The following is a 22,529-nucleotide window of genomic DNA, read 5'->3' on the forward strand; positions in this document are numbered from 1 at the left end:
CCCTACTGTCACTGCCGTGAACGAGTGGCGCTCCCTGGGGTCCCGTTTGTCGAGCCCGCGTTCGGTAGACGTGTGCCCTGTGGAGCAACCGCTGGCTCTAGCCAATCGTTTTGCTCTACTGGAGGATGAAGTGGCTGAAAACCAGGAGTTCTTGGTGGTGGGGGACTCCATGGTGCGAGGCTATGACGACATTCTGCAGCGGAAGACTAAGCGAAGTTGCAAACTTGTATGTCAACTGGGCCGTGGGATCGCCGATTGTACCCAGTCCATCAGGGAGCAAGGACGGAAGAACACGGTTACGATTGTTTATACGGGAAGTAACGATGTAGGTAGGGTGAGATCAGAGGAGCTTATTCGGAATTACAAGGTCCTCCTTCAGTAGATGAAGGAACGTGGGAGCCGTCACGTAGGCTGTGGGATCCTCCCGATGATCTACGCAGGCTCGTGTTGGAACAGTAGAGCTATAGGGATCAATGATAGGATATCGCAGTTGTGCACACAATTGGGATACCACTTTCTTGATCCTTGGTATCTCTTTTCTAGGCGCCATGACCTTTACGCTTCTGATGGGATCCATCTTACCCGCAGAGGCAAAGATGTTCTTACAAACCTCATTGTGGGAGTTTGTAATGAATTAGCTCCTTTTTTAGGGTAGAAGCCCAAAGGGAAGGGGAAATAGAATGTACTTGGTAAAACAGTGTAGAGTATAGCATTAATGTAGAACAATGTGCCAGTATAAGACAAAATATAATTTTAGGATATAATGTCGCTAGAGGACGAAATGTCACATTAGGATGTAATGTCATAGGACAAAATGTCACGATGGGATGTAATGACAGTGGTGGACAAAAGATCACGATGGGAAGTAATGATAGCGGAGGACAAAAGATCACGATAGGATTTAATGATAATGGAGGAGAAAATATCACGGTAGGATATAATGCCAGTGAAGAACAAAATATAATTTTAGGAAGGGATACCGGACAGAATGTCAATGAAGGCCAAAATATCATGATAGGATGTAATGACAGTGGAAGACATAAGATTACGATGGGATGTAATTATAGTGGAGGAAAAAACATCACGGTAGGATATAATGTCACTGGAGGACAAAATATAATTTTAGGAAGGGATGCCGGACATAATGTCAATGAACGACGAGAGGCTGGCGTGAATCACGGGGACGTAGGGGGACAAAATGTACAAAAGAGATCGGATGACCGTGTTCGACCAGATGTCCGTGATGGGGGAAATGTTAATGTTAATTTTGATGAGAGAAATGTTAATGAGGTATTGAATGTCAATGAAGGACCAAATAATAATAATATAGAGCAAGGTATAAATAAAAAACAAAATGATAATGTAAGACATGATATTGAAACTCAAAATGTGTTAAAAAGAAATAATCACGAGTTTCTTAAAACCATGTACTTTAATGCTCGTAGTATTAGGAACATATTTAAAGAAATACAGGCGTATGTCAAAAGCAAAAATCTCGATATAACAGGAATAACTGAGACATGGTTAAATGGTACAGAGTTCGAAGCTGAATTTAATATTGCGGGATTTAAACACTTTCATCAGGATAGAAACCACAAGAAAGGTGGGGTGTTCTGTTGTACGTTAAAAACAATGTTCATGCTTGTGTTTTAGAGAAAGTGAAACAGGATGCATATGATAGTTTGTGGGTTGAATTAACCCAAACAAATGAACAAAAAATGAATATAGGTGTAATATATAGGCCAAAGAATTTATCATTAGCAGACGACAAACTGTTATTTCAAAAGCTGTCTAGTTTCTGCAACCGGGATTTATTAATAATGGGTGATTTCAATTTTACTGACATTGATTGGATGACCCTTGAACATAGCCATATAGGTAGTCGGTTGATTGATTTTCTTGGTGACAATTACATAATTCAGCATGTAAAGGAGCCCACAAGATATGGAAACTTACTCGATCTATTGATCACTAGCCGCGAAAGCATGGTAACTGATGTAGAAGTCGGTGAATCTGTTGCAAATAGTGATCACAACTTAGTTAGATTCAAACTCCTAAAGAATTTTAGGATACTTGTGTTTCTAAAATACCCGATTTCAGTAAAGCTCAGTTCATAGGACTACGTCAGGAGATTCAGCTTACAGATTGGGAGGCAAAATTAAACGAAAGACCTGTAGATCAGATGTGGGAAATATTTCAAAATACGCTCACTAAGATGATTCAAACTTACATTCCTTTTAAGAACAGACGTCCCCCAAATCAGGCTCGCCCAAAGTGGCTCGACAAAGAAACTGAAAAAAGTATTGCTAAAAAGAGACAGGCTTATAAGAAATATAAGTGCTTGGGTACATCTAATGACTATGAAACTTATGTATCAATACAGAGAGATTTAAAAAAGACAATAAAAAAAAGAAAACGACAATACGAAATGAACATCGCTGATAAATCCAAAGAGAATCCCAAAGAATTCTATAGTTACATTAGAGATAAAAACGTTGTTAGGAATCCCTTTGGTCCACTATTATCTGCTGACGGTCAACTTGAATATTAAAATGAAGGAATGTGTAATATCTTAAACAATTAATTTAGCTCGGTATTCGTAAACGAAACACCTCAATGTGAATTCCAAACTGAAACCTGTGAAAAGTCTAGAGTAAACTTACTCACGGTAAATATAACAAAAGAAAAAATTAAAAGGTGTATACATAAACTCAGTTAATAAAACACCAGGGCCTGATGGTTGGCATCCAAGAATCTTAAAGGAAATGAAAAATGAGATTGTTGTTCCATTAGAAATTATTTTCAAGAAATCCATCATATCCGGAGATGTCCCAAGAGAATGGAAGCTAGCTAATGTTACTCCCATATTCAAAAAAGGTGACAAAAAGAAACCAAATAACTATAGGCCTATAAGTTTGACTTCAATCGTAGGAAAAATAATGGAAACTATTATCAGAGATGCTATCGAACATCATTTAGAAAGTAACCGTTTGATAAATGATAGCCAGCATGGTTTCAGAAGGAAACGTTCTTGCGTTCCTAACATACTCAAATTCTACAACACAGTTATCTCGAATTATGACAAAAGAAACAATATAGATTTAATATATCTAGACTTTGCAAAAGCTTTTGATACCGTCCCACACCAAAGACTACTTACTAAATTAGCTTTACACGGAATAAGTGGTAGCCTATTAGGTTGGACTAGTAACTGGTTGAATGGTCGAGAAGAGAAAGTTGTCTTAAATGGACAAACTTCTAGATGGAAAAATGTTACATGTGGAGTTCCTCAGGGTTCTGTTCTTGGACCACTTCTATTCATAGTATATATAAATGATGTAGACCATGGACTAAAATCTACTGTTTCCAAATTTGCTGATGATACAAAACTGTGTGGAGTGGCAAATGATCACTCAAACCAATTAGATATTCAAGAAGATTTAGATAAATTACAGCAATGGTCTCAAAAGTGGCTAATGAAATTTAACACAAGTAAATGCAAGGTAATGCACATAGGTAAAAATAACAGTAAGTACGATTACAAGTTATTTTGAAATTCGTTAACAAAAGTGGATAGTGAAAAAGATCTCGGCGTAATTATCAGTAACGACCTCAAATCATCCAAGCAGTGTATTTCAGCCTCTGGAAAAGCAAATAAGATTCTAGGACTGATTGTGCGATCTTTTGATTTCAAAAGTCCATCACTCATTAACAAGCTATATAAATCGTTAGTTCGTCCACATTTGGAATATGCTGTTTCCGTATGGTCACCGAATCTCATTAAAGACATTGACAGACTGGAAAAAGTACAACGGCGAGCCACAAAACTGATTCCAAATATCAAAAATAAATCATACGAAAATCGACTAAAACATATGAATCTATTTTCCCTAAAAAAGCGTAGACTCAGAGGTGACTTGATACAGGTCTTTAAGATTTTAAAGGGAATTGACAACATCAAAAGTGACCAAATTTTCACATTGAATGAGAATCAGACAAGAAACAATGGTCTCAAACTGTCCGGAAATAGATTCAATTTGGAAGTAGGTAGAAACAAATTTGCCAACCGTGTAGTTAATGAATGGAATAAACTTCCTGCACAGGTAGTGCAATGTAGTTCAGTTCGAAGCTTTAAGAATCATTTAGATAAATACCTAAGCAAGATGCTGTAATGATTTTATTTTATATTATTATTTTTTTTTTTATCATTTGTCTGTCTGATTTTCATTTATCATTATTTATATGTCAATTTATTATTAGTTACTATTTACCTGTTTATTATTTAACTATACCTATGCATTTATTTATGTATTTTATTTGTTATTTACATATTTATAGTTTTTATTTATTATTTTATTATTATTATGATTTATATCTTAAATATACCACTGAAACATATGCGACTTCACTAGTCACAAAAAATGTGACACTCAATTGACTACTTTTGAAGTTATACATTTCCTCGTACAACGATCAATGCTAAACAGCTTGAACTTATTCACCCTTGACATCCAAACATTTATTTGTCCTTTATCTCTTTCACTCAAAGTACAATCCCATCCAATGCCGTTTCTAAATAAATTTTGTAACAATACTCTTCCTTCAAGAACAACTGATGCTAACATACCCAATGGGTCGTAAATTTTACCAATTACTGCTAGCAATTCTCTCTTTATCCTAGGTATTTCATCAATGTTGAGTGGTATACTCATTTTATCTTTGCCAAGAGACCAATCCAATCCTAATGTCTTTTGTACTACATCATCATCCTCGATGAACTTCTCAATGCTAACACTACACTTGTCTTTGGGTAAGTTCTTCAAAACTTCAAGAGAATTACTATTAAACTTTGTCAAATTAAATCCACCTTAGCTACAAAGGTCTATCACATTATTATTATTGTCAATCAACTCATTAATGTCATCGGATGACACCAACAGATCATCAACATAGAAGTTATTAAGAACTATTTTACTTACTGATTTGTATAACTGACTGCCGTGATCTTGTACAACTCGTTTTAGAACATAATTTGCAATACTAGGTGAGCAACTAGCACCAAATGGATGAGAAGTCATCTGTAGCTTAACTATATCACTTCCTATATGTCCATCTTTCCACCATAAGAAACGCAAATAATCTCTATCATCTTCAGGTACTTTAACTTGATAATACATAGTTTCTATATCCGCAGTACACGCATATAGTCCTAATCTAAATCTCAAAAGGACACCTAACAGAAGATTACTTATATCAGGTCCCTGTCGCAACAAATCATTTAACGACAAATCATTTACACGTGCTGCACAATCAAATACTACACGTACTTTATCCTTTTTTGTAGGATGACGCACTCCAAAATGTGGAACATACCATGCTTGTTGATTCCTCACTTCACACTTAGGTACTTCTTCGGCGTACCCTTTCTCTAGTAAATTGATCATAAATTGCTTATACTGCCTATAATATTCATCATCCTTGAATTTACGCTTTAACTGCTGAAGTCTTTTGACCGCCATAGGTTCACTATCAGGAACTATCCTAGGTTTCTCTATCATTGGTAAAGGGATCTCGTACTTTCCATTAATCATTTGCCTACACCCAGACTCAACAAATTGTAACCATCTTCTATCTCCATGCTAGGTTCTACCGAATTCAGTGATGAATCCACAAACTCTCTATTATAAGATTCAATCAATTTCCTTTCTAAATAATTACCATCAACCTTTATCTTATTCACAGGGACTTCATGATTATTGTCTATTATTCTTCCACACAATATCCATCCTAAACGTGTTCTCACAGCATATGGATCTCCTTTCTCTGCATGCACTACCTCCCAAGGTTCAGACGCCTCTGGGACATTACTACCTATCATGATTTCTATTTCCCCCTGGCTGTCATCAAATTCTAGTTTCATCAAATGTTTCCACTTCTCTATGTCATTATTTCTAATACCATGACCTTGATTGAGATGAAGTTTATTCACTGCAAATACAGGTGGTAACCTAATTTGGTTATTTCCTTCTATGTCAGCCACTGACATCCCTTCAACATTAAGACAAGACATTCCTCTTGTGCCTACTATTGTACTAACTTGTAACGTAGTTGACTGATAGTTCACGTCTGTCATTCCAAGTTTCTGCAATAAATTCTTAGTACAAAATGTGACTGAGCTACCATTGTCAAGGTAACATCTGGTATTAACAACCTTACCATTTAACTCTACTTGAACTGGGATAGCAGTAGTGTCTCCTACTGAATCTTTCAATTGACTAGATAATACTTGAACTCTAGAATCATCAGCCTCATTAGTGACCACTGGATTTGCCGTTACTTCTTTACTTTCTTCAACCTTGAAATTCTTATTCTTCCTATGCATAATTGTAAGATGTGAACCACCGCATTGTTCACAAGTTCGAATCACTCTACACTGTGACGCTTTGTGTCCTTTTCTTAAACACTTGAAACAAAGTTCTAAACTGTAAGCCTTGCTTAATTTCTCTTCACAAGTCAACCGTCTTAACTGAGGACATACACCAATAATATGTTCTTCCTGACATAACCAACAAGAAAGTCTTGCTTTCTGTGTTCTAGAATTCTTTCTCAACTTATGCATAATTGTAAGATGTGAACCACCGCATTGTTCACAAGTTCGAATCACTCGACACTGTTACGCTTTATGTCCTTTCCTTAAACACTTGAAACAAAGTGCTTAATTTCTCTTCATAAGTTAACCATCTTAATTCAGGACACACATCAATAACGTGCTCTTCCTGACATAACCAACAAGAAAGTCTTGCTTTCTGTGTCACATTGACATGAACTCTTCCATCATTTGGTTCTATACCTTTCTTATAATTCATCTTTCTATTTGAACTCCATGTGTTCGCTTCTACTTTCTTATCTCTAAATCCTCCCTTAATACTTCTCCCAAATGTTGGGTTACTCAATATTCTTACTTCTTTTTCTAAAAATCTGACTAATTCTTTAATGTCCACTAGCTTCCCACTCTCAGCTAACTCGTCGACTAGTCTCCTCCATCTGTCCTGTAAGTCTCTAGGTAATTTCTCAACTAACTGGCGCAAAGTCCTAAGATTTTGTAATTCTGAAATTCCATAATGAATACCCGATATAGCACTTATACATGAATTTAATTCGACAATGAAGTCATCTAATGTCTAAACATTCTCTTCCTTAATTTCAGGCCAAGCAAGAACTTTATGTGCATTAAAGCGATCCGTTCTTTATTTCCATATCTTTTGTTTAATTCACTTCTCGCCTTTTGGTAACCCTCTTTTGGATCTAAATGTAAACACGTTCTATCTTGTGTGGTTTACCTTCTGTATATTGTTTTAGGTATTATAATTTTTCATTATCTGACACATGCTTGCTATCAATTACCATGTCGAAATCTTTAATAAATTCAAAGTACTTGTCTAGCTGACCATCAAATTTATTAATCACATGAACAGGCATCATGTTTTTGGTCATTAAAGTCGTAATCATGTCTCTATTTGTCTGTTCGCTATTACTATTACTCTGATTTATACTTCTGCAGTCACGAGCATCGTTTTCTACATTAACTGTTACATTACTTTCAAATTTACTTAAAACATTAAATTCTGCTTTAGCCGATTCTAATTCCGTTTCTAACTCAAGCCTATCCTGCTCTAGTTTTAGTCTATGCAATTCCTTTTCCAACTCTTGCTTCATTTTCATCTTCTGTAATTTATTGTCTAAACTCGCCCACTTAGCCATCACCTTACCTAATTGACTACCTATGTCACTTTCTCCTGCTTGAGATACACTATCCATTGGTTTCACTGTACCATCTATTCCCTCTTCCACTGGTGTTCTATTGGAAGCTAATATTTCTTGAACTACTTCATCTGCATCTAATTCCTCAGCTGTGATAAACTCCTGTATCCTACTTATAAGTTCTGCCTTGTTGCCAGAACAAGTTTGACCTTTTGCTCTCAAATATAATTTCAGTTGATATACTGTGGCTCTGTCCATTTTGTTCAATCTAGAATGTTCAACACTCACTCACACTAAATATAAATGAATATAACTAGAAAACTATACCTCATTTAAATTCCAAGTTCAAAGGCACTCATGATTACTTGATATTCATTAATTTGTGTAAATCAATGTTAAATAACATGATATCTCTACTTAATTCCCAACATTTTGTTAAACCTTATCATAGATAACATGTTGCTGTGGTAATTGTTACGGGAATGGCATTGTTTACCTTGAGCTACGGCAATTTCCCGAAAGCTTGTTTAATTTTCGAATCGGGAATCTTTCCTGTAACTTCGTACCACACTATCGTAATTTTAATTAATATATTATTAAACTCCCCTCCCTCTTTATTATTTATGTTGTAATTTGATTAACAAATCGGGAACTTGAGAACTTACTTGAAGTATCAGTTGTCCCGTGGCTTCGAAACCGTTTTTGAAGGCTCATTAGAACTCCAGCCGTACGAGACTAACTTTTAGTCCCTGAACGCCAGACTAGCTTCAACCCTGGTACCAGTGACAAGCTTTAACCCTGTCACCTGAAGGACAATAAAACCTCGGCAAGGATCTACAGCCATCGAAGCCTCAAGCTTGTATTCAATTCTAACGATTTGTTAGAGAACTCAAACAGGTAAGTTCTCTAACGTTCTCTGTTTTTTCAATTAATTACATAGGTTTTTTCTCTAACAAGTCGAGAATTCCGATCAGTCTTATAATACTATAGTTTTTTTCTAACTAATCTGAATTCTCGGCTTTAGTTTTTTCATCTCGGAATTTGAGAATTTACGTAAAATTTAAATTTAACTTTAGTAGTCGATTTCGACTTTAACTTTTTACCCCTTTGTGTAGTTAGCCGCTATGAAAACATTTCATTAAGGTTACGATAGTGTGTGTGTACGAGGTCCGGTTTCCTGTTCTTATACCGAGTTTGTTCGGTTTTTATTAATTTCCTCATTTGAGGACTTTGTTAACTTTCGGGAATTTTTGCCGGCTTGGTACTTTGTTTTTCTCGTGAACATTCGTAAATTTCCGAATAGTTCTCTTTTCTTGGTGGCCTCTATTGTTGTATTGTCGTGGTTTCTTTGGTTTGTTGCCTTTATCCGGTTTAACCTAGTATTTAAATCAAAATTATTTTACTTAATTTCTATCTTCGTTGTGCTTAGTCCATAAAAGGTTTTTTGGCACGACTATTTTGCTCGTGTATTTGTAACGAATTGTTGGGTTGGCGTTGTTATGGCTAGCCGCGATGAGACATTGTCCGCTTCGGAAGTTTTGCAAAGACTCCGAAGACAGAGAGCTCATAAAAAGGGACTTATCTCTAAGGACTTCAAAGCTCTTCAAGCTACATCTGATTCTTTATCTATTTCCGTCCTTGACGATGTGTTAATTCCGATTGAGAATTTCCTCTCAAAAATACAAGATCTGGACGAGGAAATTAATTCCATGCTCCGCGAATAAGAAAAGGACAAGGATATGGAGACATCCAGAGCTTATCGCCTGTCCGTTCTTCTGCAATTGTCTCCGTATAAGGAACGGAGACAAGTGTTAAAGGGAGTTTTTGAATCTCTAAAAGGTGAAAAACTAAACAAATTCACTGATAATTCTGTAAAACTTCTTCCTCCTATTATTCTTCAACATTTCGAGAATAATTCTAGCAATCTCTTTGCCTATTTAAACTTTAAAAAGGGTTTTCTGAATGTCTTAGCTGGTATCCCCAATCTGACCAATAGTCAGAAGTTAATTTATTTGAAGGGATACCTCAGAGGGGAAGCTTTCCATTTAGTAGAGAACCTTCCAGTGGATGATTCAAGTTTTGACTCTGCTTTCCTTCTTTAATTATATTTCAACAAGAAATTCTTGATAAAGTGTTGATTTCCATTATCAATGCACTGGAGGTCTCACTCTTGGGAGACCTTGAAAGTTACATTAGGTCTGTAGATTCCAAGCTACAAGACCTTAAGGGAATTGGGGTAGATTTCACTAGGCTAGGAAGCGAGGGCCTCCTCTTAATAAGTAAATTGATTTTAATTAAATTGCCTAATTTTTTTCTTATTGAATTGTCTCGGGTGATTAATTCTAATTACCCCAATTTTAACCAAATCAAGGAAGTTTACCAGTCAGTTTTGGTTAGACTCAAAATTGGATCAGATGATCTTGGTGTCAAACCGAAAAGAAGCCTTACTACCAGCTCCCTTACTTTCAAGGAAATTCCCTTGAGAAAACCAGTTGATTCCAGTAAGGGAGTTGATGGCTCCTTTAAGGCCAATTCTAATCCCATTGAGAAGTCTATTAGATGTAAATTTTGCCCCGCTTCCGACCATGCCAGTTCGAAGTGTACTTCTTATAAATCCCTTGAGCACAAGGAAGTTAGAGCATCTCAGTTAGGACTGTGCAATATATGCCTAAATCATGGACATGGTTCTTTGGAATGCCCTGGGTTAAAGGCTGCTCTGCCTTACAAATGTTTTGTTTGCAACAAACCCAAGCACCATGGAGCCATGTGTCCTATGGTTTATAAGACACCAATTTTCTGAAGGGAAAGTGTTTAATTTTCATCATTCAACTGATTCCATTGTTCCTTTGGTCTCCCTTCCTATTAGCAGAGGAAAGAGAACTGCCCCATGTACTTTTTGTTGGACACTGGAGCACAGTTTTCTATCATTAATAAGGAATTTGTAGAGGACAAAGTTGGACCTTCTTTAAGTCCTCCTATGGACAAGTTAGTTTCTTCCTTTGGTTTACCTCTAATGAATAAAAGAGGTTTTAACTACACTGCTAACTTAAAACTCCCTTCAGGGATGAATTTGTTTAGTTTGTTCTTTGCCATTGAAGGATTCAACTTGTCCTTACAAATTCCTTCCTTATCTTCTATACTACTTAGTATGAATAATCACCAATTTTTTGTCTCGCCAAGTTTTCCAAAGGTGAAGGGAGACCAACTGAACGTTTTAGGAATCCTCGGAAACGATATTCTTCAAAACTTCTCAAACTTTTCAATAGAAAACCCCCTTGTATGGTAGCCCGTCATGCAAGGTTATCAAACTTGCTAATGGTTACATTCCATACAGGACTGGGGCTCAATATATCCCTCCTAGTGAGAAGCCTTTCTACTTAGAGAGAATGATAAGGGGGATTCCTGAAATGACCTCTAATGAAATCAAAGACGTTGATAGTTTTAAATGTAAGGAGAGGCCTTTGAGGATAAAACCAGACTCTGACCTTGGAGTGGATTCTTATAATTGCTTAGAGGAATATCATGGGGATTCACTTGTTTTCTATAATTCTTCTTTCAAGACCAAAGGAGTTTCTCTAAAGAAAACTGAGAAAGGCTCTTCCCTTACTCAGTATTGTAAGACTGTTAAATATTTTCCTCCCAAAAGGTTAGGCAAAGAAAGGTTTCTTGTCAACTTCTGTTTAGAACCTGTAAGTTCTCAATTTGATCCTTTGCAGGAAGTTTTTATTAATTCTAATGTTGAGTATGGTCTTGACAATTTCTATTCTTTAGAGTCCATCGGTATTAAAGAGGAATAGACCCTGGATATTGATAATTTACACATTAATGAATTTAAACAGTCCATTTCCTTCAAGAATGGACATTACTATGTGAAGATCCCGTGGAAAAAGGATTTGGTGGATCTTGTTCCCTCTAACCTTAAAATATCTCTAGCTGTAGCTCAAAGGGTTTATGACAAACTTGAGCAAAAGGGGCTTAGAGAGGATTATGAAGCTGTGTTTGACCAGCAAGAGGCCTTGGGTATTATTGAACCAGTAACTAAAAGAGTCCCTGGACAAATCTTTATACCCCATTGACATGTGTTGAAGGATGATGATCTTTCCACTTCTAGAATAAGGCCAGTTTTCAATTGTTCTCTCAAAGTAGGAAAAGCTCCTTCCTTAAATGAAGCTGCATTCCCGGGAGTTGACTTGATGAACAACCTTCTCTCTCTCTTGTTGTATATCAGGACCAACAATCATGTAATTTTGGCTGATGTTATGAAAGCCTTCTTGCAGATCCGTTTGAAGGATGAGGCTGATCGGAACCGGTTCGGTTCTGTTTTTTCAGGAGGATTAACCAGTATATACCCTTCAGGTATAATACTATCATTTTTGGCTTCATTTGCTCTCCTTTCATTCTAAATTTCATTATCCAACACCATCTTTCTTTGCAGCCTGACTCTCTAACTGCCTCCTTAATCAAAGATAAATTTTATGTAGACAATTTGGTCTACACTACTAATGAGCTTTGTTCCCTCCCTGCAATGGTCGAGAAGATTAATGAGATCATGCTCAATGGAGGTTTACCTCTCAGGGAGTGGACATGCAATTCGACTTCTGTTCTTTCTGTTCTTGATCAAGAAGTAGTTTGCAATAAAGAGGAGGTTAAAGTCTTGGGTTATATTTATGATAAGGATCATGATACTTTGAGAATCAAGGATGTTTCCCTTGACAAGAATGTCTCGACCAAAAGACAAATTTTGTCTTCCTTGTCTTCTGTATTTGATCCTTTAGGATTTTTCTCTCCTGTGCTCTTGCATGGAAAAATCCTTATTAGAGAGATGTGCCAAAAGATGGTGGATTGGGATGGGAAATTGGATAGAGTTACTTGTTAGATGGAACAAGTTATGTGAAATTTTTAGGGAGGTTAATAACCTATCCTTTAAAAGGAAAACCTTTTGTACAGAATTTCCCATTAAATTGTTTGTATTTGCTGATGCTTCCAAGGAAGCCTATGGATGTGCCATATATGTAGGGCAAGAAGGAAGAGAATTAAAGGAGTCTAATACCTCTCTTCTATTTGCCAAGGTCAAGATGGCTCCTATTAAACAGAGAACTTTACCGTCTTTGGAGCTTATGGCAACTTTTCTATCTTTGAAATGCCTCAACACTATTTTTGAGGAAGGACTGTCTGCCCCACTGGTTGAATCAGTGGTTCTTTTTGTTGATAGTTAAGTTGCTCTTTCTTGGATCCTGACCAACAAGGCTCCTAAGAAAAATATATTTGTCAATAGTAGATTGAAGGAAATTTCCAATCTTTTGGAAATTTTCAAGGCCAAGTTCACACCCATTTCCTTTACTTATGTTCCTTCTGAACATAATATGGCTGATTTCCTAACTAGACCTTGTAGTACTAAGGTGTTCAAGGAAAAATTTAATTGGTGGGTTCATGGACCTGAATGGTTGTTGTTGCCTCCTCATACTTGGCCGAAGGGTCACTTGGGATGTATTCCCTCCTGTTTCAAGGGAGACATTGTCAATGCTGCTGTTGTACAAGTTGACACTCCTCCTCTAATAGATGTCTCTAAGTTTTCTTCCTTTAGTAAACTTCTTCATCACACTTCTTTGATTTTTAAGGCTGTCTTTCTGTTCAAGAAGTCTAATGCTGACCCTGTTAAGGCAGCATCTAATTATTTGATGAGTATTATGCAAAGGGATTCCTTTCCTGCTGAATTGGCTTATTTGCAGAATTCCAACACTAATGACGTACCTCCTTTGGTAAGTCAAATGAACTTGTTCTTGGACAAGAATGGTTTGATTAGGTCCAAGGGCACAATTGACAAGAACATTAACCTCAAATATGAGGTTGTCAATCCCCTTCTCTTGTCCAAATCTCATCATTTAACTAAGATCCTAATTTTCTTTGCTCATTGTCAAGTTATGCACATGGGACTACAAGTCACACTTAATTTCCTTCGTATGCACGGATTCTGGATACTTAAGGCAAGACAAGCTGTTTTAAGCATTTTGAAGGATTGTATAGTTTGTAGGAAATACAATTCCCGTGCAGTTAATTATCCTTCTCCTTCCTCTTTACCTGCCTCTAGGGTGAATCTAAGTGTGCCCTTTTCCCATACTGCTGTAGACTACACTGGACACTTATGGGTTAGAGACAGGAATGGAGATAAGGTTAAAATATACATTCTTATCTTTACATGTTTCAATACTAGATCAGTTCATTTAGAAGTTGTGAATACTATGTCAACTCCTGAGTTTATTTTGGCTTTCGTTAGGTTTGCTAACAGGTATGGATTTCCTTCTGCTGTTTATTCTGACAACGCTAAATCTTTTGTTCAAGCAGGAAATGTTATTGAACAACTTTTATCTTCTGAATTTGAAGAGAAATTTAAAACTTCCCCTGTTAAGCATAGAACCATTCCTGTTTATGCTGCTTGGTATGGTGCCACTTGGGAAAGGTTAATACAGACAGTGAAACAATGTTTGTATAAGGTATTGGGTAGGTCTGTTCCTTCCCTGGCAGAGATTCCCACTCTTTTGTCTGATGTTCAAAAAAAATTGAGCAATAGACCACTAACTTATCGTTCTTGTGAAAATGAGGTAGATGTTATTACCCCAAATCATTTTCTTATTGGAAGGACCATTCCTTCCTTGATGTTTGGAGACTTGGAACAAGTCCCTGAATGGGAATCAGGACAAGACTACTCTTCTCCTCTCAACTTGGTTATGGACTGTAGGGATTATTTTTATGAAGAGTTCAAGAAACGATGGTTGACAGAGTACTTGGTCAGCTTAAGGGAAAGGGATAGAGCTGTATATCACAGTTCTAGAAGCTGGGAAAAGGGAGATATTGCCTTTTTGAAACTCCCCTTCAAGACCAGACCCTTCTGGCCCTTAGTTCGTATTGTGGAAACCTTTCCGGACCAAGACAAGGTGATACGTACAGTCTCTGTCGTTAAGCCTGATGGAAACTCTATTAAAGTGAACATCAAACTACTAATCCCTCTAGAGCTCCATGCTGAGTTGAGTTCCAGTCTTGAGGATGAATCCCCTGGGGTTCCTAATGTTCAGGCAAGAGAGTCTGAACCCTTTGAAGAGGTCTCAGACGCAGAGGAGGTTAACTCTTTACAAGACGATTGTGTCTCTCTGGAACCTGTCTCTGTGAGGCCAACTCGTGGGACTGCACTGGCCTCTGGAGACCTAGTAAGGTCCCTAGCAAGCAAGAACTTGTTATAAATTTTGTTCGAAAGTGTTGTAATTGTTGTTACGGGAATGGCATTGTTTACCTTGAGCTACGGCAATTTCCCGAAAGCTTGTTTAATTTTCGAATCGGGAATCTTTCCTGTAACTTCGTATCACACTATCGTAATTTTAATTGATATTATTAAACTCCCCTCCCTCTTTATTAATTATTTAAGCCTATGTTGTAATTTGATTAACAAATCGGGAACTTGAGAACTTATTTGAAGTATCAGTTGTCCCGTGGCTTCGAAACCGTTTTTTGAAGGCTCGTTAGAACTCCTGCCGAACAAGACGAACTTTCAGTCCCGGCACGTCAGACTAGCTTCAACCCTGGTACCAGTGACAAGCTTTAGCCCTGTCACCAGAAGGACAATAAAACCTCGGCAAGGATCTACAGCCATCGAAGCCTCAAGCTTATATATTAATTCTAACGATTTGTTATAGAACTCAAACAGGTAAGTTCTCTAACGTTCTGTTTTGTTCAATTAATTACGACAAAGCACACTATTTGTCAATAACAATCATTGAACTCAACTTCATGATTCTTACCATGATTCTGTTACCCGCCTCTACAACATTCATCATTACATATCTTCGTGACCCTTTCCTATTCTGAGAAACCAAATGTATTACTAATTAACATAACTTCTCCACTAAGTCTTGCATATCATTCCAAACAATGACATTACATAACAATAACAATTTACTCTTTCAATGCTTACCAATAATGACTGCCATGGCACTTACGGAGATGTTGTCAACTCGACAACTACACACAGAAAGAACATTGATGATTACGATCCTAATGAGGAAAATGCGCACTACTTCGTGCGGAGGATTACATCTAAGGGATCGTAAATAAATATACGAGTTATGTTCCACTCAACATTCTCCTTTTTCCTAGAGTTTCTTTAATCTTATTTTATTTTATTATATATATAATGGATCACTACAGTACATCAATTTCGACAATAACATTTTACATTTTATTTTACATACATTGTAACTATCTACGTAACAACACGGGCCTGTGGTTGCCACTAAGTTCAATTATTTCTCAAACATGTCATCGTTATCTTCTCATATATTCTCATATTACACCCAGACATTGTGCAATCTGTACTCAACATACATCAAATGTCACAAGCCGTGATTCGCAATTAAACTTAGCACATATCATAATTTGTCAATACACTCGAACATTATACAGTCGGTACTTGACACAGATCAAATTTCACAAGCCGTGATTCATTAATCTTAGTACATATCATAATTTACCTGTATAATATCATACATCAAGATATTCTTATACATAGTGCAATCGGCACTCACACTATGGCTATCAAGTGTGGCGTGTTTCTTGAACACCAAGTAAACGCAGAAAGATATGCGTCTACTTGGTGTTCAAGAAACACGCCACACTTGATCCTAGCTTCAAATAGCTTTGGAAACATGAAAGAGTTCTTGTCCTCGAAAATGTAAGGCCTTGCAAAAGTGTTTTACTCTTCCTAGTATAAGTATGAAGTGGGTGTATTAAGACTTTGGACTTGCAAAAGTGTTTTACTCTTCCTAGTTTAAGTATGAAGTGGGTGTATTAAGACTTTGTTGGAATGTACTCGAGGCTGTGTGAGAACATTATCATTCCTGGCTGTAGTACCACTCGTGGGGGCCGGCCAATGAAATTTCTTGTAATGCTCATCATCCTCATGATCATCTTTAACTGAGCTGTCCCATAATGAAAGGAAACATGAATACTTTGTGTATCCTTGTTGCAAGCTAAGAAGGCGTCTTGCAATGACCAGAAACTTGGCTCTTGAATTAAGCCTCATTTATTCTGTCAAGAAGTTGTTTGTCTGATATTATCCTATTTCCCTATCTTGCGTACGGAGTGTACAGGAGGCAAAGACGGATATTTATTTTCATTGGGGAGCAAGACTGCTTTGAGACTTGCAGAATCCGTGATGTCTGTTACCGAGTACCCAACCCGGTTTTATAATTTTATTTTTCGGTTAATAAAGAATAAAGATGGTATTGCCTTGTGAGTACTTGGTTCAAGGCGCTCTATTATCTACAGTTACATACAATGAAAAGGAAACATGACTCGCGAGAAATGGGTGTAACATGAGTAAGTACCCAATGTAACAATGGTATCCAAATATGGTCCGAATGGAAAGGAAGATTTTATCATTGATATCGGGCAATATGAAGACAAAGATTAAGAGGCGATATGAGTAGGTTAAACATTGACCTCATTATCTTAGCCGTATAATATATATATATATATATATATATATATATATATGTGTGTATATATATATATATATATATATATATATATATATGTGTGTGTGTATATATATATAATACATATATATGTATATAACACACACACACACACATATATATATATATATATATACATATATATATATATGTAATATATATATGTAATATACTTGTAATAAATATTATGTTGGGCAAACAAGCAAAGATTTAGATGTAAGAATAAAACAACATAAACATAGCATTAAGACAGGCCAATGTTCTAATGCCTTGTTTACTCATGTAAGGGATTTTGACCGTCCGATCAATTGGAAAAATGCAACAAAAATTGTACCATGCAAAGACATGACTGAAAGAAATATCATAGAATCCTGTATCATCAAACATGACTTTGAAAAACTCCTCAATAACAATTTAGGTCTATACAAACTTGATCCATTTATTGTTAAGAGTATATATGATAATTACTGTAAGGAATAAGGTCACCCACCCCTACCCTTCAAGACTTGACCTGACCTGATATAATTAGCTTAAGTGGTGATCCTTTCCAGTTGTCAAACCTCTCTCATGTGTATATATATCTCATCTTACTCTGTACTTATTCATTCTATTGTAATCCTTGAAGATGTGAACAAATATCACGAAAGCGCTCGGATTCCAAGACTTTTCTTTTCCCTGTGGTAATCAGCATAACGGTGTAGTCACGTGTGACTTGTGATACTTGTGCATATGTGTGTGTGTGTATATATATATATATATATACATATATATATATATATATATATATATATATATATTAAACACAATGTGGTCGTATTTGTAGTTGAGCGTAAGATACAGCATTGGGTATTTTCGATTATTTTGATGATGGAGTGCTAGATAAGTAGTGTCCACGTCGCCTCGAAGGGTCGGCGGCTCGAGGTTACAGAGGGTGTGGGAAAGACATCATCAACGCACACTTCCATCTTCTTTATTTATGCCCTTCGTTCTTGATCACATACAGTGTGTAAAAGTGCGGTTTCTGCAAATTAAATCACAATTTAATTTGCATTCATTAATCTATTAAACTAACAATCAATACAATAACGAAATACACTTCATCATCAATTTAACAATCATCAAACTCAACGTCACGATTCCTACCATGAATTTGTTTGCCCGCCTTCATAACATATATCCTGAAATATCTTCGTCATCCACAATTATTCTGAGAAGCCAAATACATCAATTATTAATATGACTTCTACATTGACTCTTTACATATTATTCCATCAGTCACATTACCTAAACACAATAAGTTGCTCAATCAATGCTTACCAATAATGGTTCCCCAGACACTTATGGTTGTGGACATCTTCACAGCTCAATGTCTAGACACAGAAAAGGACGGCTCTCAATACAATCATACCGAGGAAAACTCGCACTACTTTGTTCGCGGAGTACTACATTTAAGGGATCGTAAATAAACAAGTCATGTTTTACTACTTAACAGTCTTTGCTTCTCTAGTGTTTCTTTAATCTTGTTTTATTTTATTATACACACTGGACCATTATATTCCATCAATCTTATACAATAACATTTTTCATTCTATGTTACATACGACTCAAAACCAGGTGCTCAACTTCCCAGGCCGTAATTGCCATTACTTCTACGTAATACATCTCTTTACATGTACATCAATTCAATACGCTATTACAATTCCAAACATTATACAATATCTCCATACATAGTGCAATCGGCACTCACACCCTCCCCCTTGTAATCCCCTAGGATTACAAAACCACTGACGGGAGGTCACAAATTTCTACACTAAGTCACCTTCTAATAGTAGTATAGTTTGGAAATAGGTCGCTCATAGAGTCTTTTACCACGTACAATTTCCACTTGTCTAATCAGTCCATCTTTACTCTTCATCACTCTTACAACCCTTGCTAATAGCCAATGGCTACGTAGTGTATTATTCTCTACCATGAAGACAATATCTCCTTCTTTGAGATTTCTATTTACCTTCAGCCACTTCTGGCGTTCCTGCAGACAAGGCAAGTACTCCTTTTGTCATCTTCGCCAAAACTCTTTTGCTAAGTATTGTACCTGTCTCCATTTCTTTCTACTCTCGCAGAGTATTTCTTGACTATCAAGTGTCACTACATAATTATCCAAATTTAGTAAAGAATTAGGGGTGATGGGACACAAATCGTTAACATCATTCGATATTACAGTTAGAGGACGACTCTTAATTGTGCTCTCAATTTCGCAAAAAAAAATATATATACTCAAACTATCATCAGACAAAGTTCGTGAACCTATCACAACTTCCAAAACTCGTCTGACAACTCTATCATTCTCTCAAAAGCACCACAATGATGAGAACCTCCAGGAGTGAATACCCAATCCACACCTCTTTTGGCTAATTCAGTACCAATGTGACGCATAGTAAGATTGTTCTTCAATACCTTATTTGTTCCAATGAAGTTTGTGCCGTGATCACTAATCAATTTACCAACTGTATCCGTCTGGATATAAACCTAATAAAGGCACTTATCACGCTCTCTGTCGTTAAATCATGTAAAACTTCAAGATGTATAGCTCTGATGGATAGACATGTATATAATATTCCATATCTTGATTAGAGACCGTGCTCTTTTCACAAAAAATGGCCCAAAGCAATCAACTACAGTCACAAAAAATGGTTTCTCATTTACATTTGCTCTATCTACTGGCAAGGCAGCCATCTCTTGAGTGATTATTTGACTCTTGAAACGTCTACAAGTGACACATTTAGAAAATACTTTCCTTACAGCTGAATTACCTTTTATTAACTAGTATTTGTGTCAATTGATTTAACACTGCTTGCCTTCCCATGTGTCCTACTCTCATGTGATAATGTTGAATTATTAAACTAGTCACATGATGTTCATGGGGAAGAATAATTGGATGTATAGTGTAGAGTATAGCATTAATGTAGAACAATATGCCAGTATAGGACAAAATATAATTTTAGGATATAATGTCAGTAGAGGACGAAATGTTACATTAGGATGTAATGTCATAGGACAAAATGTCACGATGGGATGTAATGACAGTGGAGGACAAAAGATCACGATATGATGTAATGATAGTGGAGGACAAAATATAACGATAGGATGTAATGATAATGGAGAAAATATCACGGTAGGATATAATGCCAGTGGAGGACAAAATATAATTTTAGGAAGGGATGCCGGACAGAATGTCAATGAAGGCCAAAATATCACGATGGGATGTAATGACAGCGGAAGACAAAAGATCACGATGGGATGTAATTATAGGAGAAAAAATATCACAGTAGGATATAATGTCACTGGAGGACAAAATATAATTTTAGGAAGGGATGCCGGACATAATGTCAATGAACGACGGGAGGCCGGTGTGAATCACGGTGACGTAGGGGAACAAAGTGTACAAAAGAGATCGGATGATCGTGATCGATCAGATGTCCGTGATGGGGGAAATGTTAATTTTGATGGGAGAAATGTTAATGAAGCACTGAATGACAATGAAGGACCAAATAATAGTATAGAGCAGGGTATAAATAAAAAACAAAATGATAATGTAAGACGTGATATTGAAACTCAAAATATGTCATAAAGAAATAATCACGAGTTTCTTAAAACCATGTACTTTAATGCTCGTAGTATTAGAAACAAATTACAAAGGATTACAAAGGCGGAGCATGCCGACAGGAGACCTTTTGATCCATATCTAGGTCGGATGCAAAAAAAAAATCATATTAATAATAAAATAATAAATAAAAACTATAATAATGTAAATAACAAATAAAATACATAAATAAATGCATAGGTATAGTTAAAATAATAAACAAACAGGTAAATAGTAAATAATAAATTGACATATAACTAATAATAAATGAAAATCAGACTGACAAATGATAACAAACAAAAACAAATAATATAAGATAAATTATAATCATTACAGCATCTTACTTAGGTATTTATCTAAATGATTCTTAAAGCTTCGAACTGAACTACATTTCACTACCTGTGACATACAGGCGTATGTCAAAAGCGAAAATCTCGATACGATAGGAATAACCGAGACATGGTTAAATGGTACAGAGTTCGAAGCTGAATTTAATATTGCGGGATTTAAACACTTTCATCAGGATAGAAACCACAAGAAAGGTGGGGTGTTCTGTTGTACGTTAAAAACAATGTTCATGCTTGTGTTTTAGAGAAAGTGAAATAGGATGCATATGATAGTTTGTGGGTTGAGTTAACCCAAACAAATGGGAAAAAAATTAATATAGGTGTAATATATAGGCCAAAGACATTATCATTAGCAGACGACAAACTGTTATTTCAAGAGCTGTCTAGTTTCTGCAACCGGGATTTATTAATAATGGGTGATTTCAATTTTACTGACATTGATTAGATGACCCTTGAACATGGCCATATAGGTAGTCGCTCGATTTATTTTCTTGGTGACAATTACTTAATTCAGCATGTAAAAGAGCCCACAAGATATGGAAACTTACTTGATCTATTGATCACTAGCCGCGAAAGCATGGTAACTGATGTAGAAGTCGGTGAAACTGTTGCAAATAATTATCACAGCTTAGTTAGATTCAAACTCCTACAAAAATTTTGAATAGATACTTGTGTTTCTAAAAATAACCGATTTCAGTAAAGCTCAGTTCATAGGACTACGTCAGGAGCTTCAGCTTACAGATTGGGAGGCAAAATTAAACGAAAGACCTGTAGATCAGATGTGGGAAATATTTCAAAATACGCTCACTAAGATTATTCAAACTTACATTCCTTTTAAGGACAGACGTCCCCCAAATCAGGCTCCCCCAAAGTGGCTCGACAAAGAAACTGAACAAATTATTGCTAAAAAGAGACAGGCTTATAAGAAATATAAGTGCTCGGGTGCATCTAATGACTATGAAAGTTATGTATCAATACATAGAGATTAAAAAAAGACAATAAAAAAAGAAAACAATACGAAATGAACATCGCTGATAAATCCAAAGAGAATCCCAAAGAATTCTATAGTTACATTAGAGATAAAAAGGTTGTTAGGAATCACATTGGTCCACTATTATCTGTTGACGGTCAACTTGAATATTCAAATGAAGGAATGTGTAATATCTTAAACAATTATTTTAGCTCGGTATTCGTAAACGAAACACCTCAAAGTGAACTCCAAACTGAAACCTGTGAAAAGTTTAGGGTAAACTTACT

At 36.2% G+C, this 22,529-nt stretch overlaps 1 protein-coding gene across 1 annotated transcript; it reads right to left on the reverse strand.

The window, feature by feature from the left end:
* Nucleotides 1-5,587: 5,587 nt before the first annotated feature.
* LOC143023692 (uncharacterized) lies at nt 5,588-6,619 on the reverse strand. Its single transcript, XM_076182303.1, has one exon. The coding sequence runs from the start codon at nt 6,617-6,619 to the stop codon at nt 5,588-5,590; it is 1,032 nt and encodes a 343-aa protein (XP_076038418.1).
* Between the last annotated feature and the right edge of the window lie 15,910 nt (nt 6,620-22,529).

Source organism: Oratosquilla oratoria, unplaced genomic scaffold, assembly GCF_046742065.1.
Source record: "Oratosquilla oratoria isolate Oo_2021 unplaced genomic scaffold, ASM4674206v1 SCAFFOLD55, whole genome shotgun sequence".
Classification (NCBI taxonomy): domain Eukaryota; kingdom Metazoa; phylum Arthropoda; class Malacostraca; order Stomatopoda; family Squillidae; genus Oratosquilla; species Oratosquilla oratoria.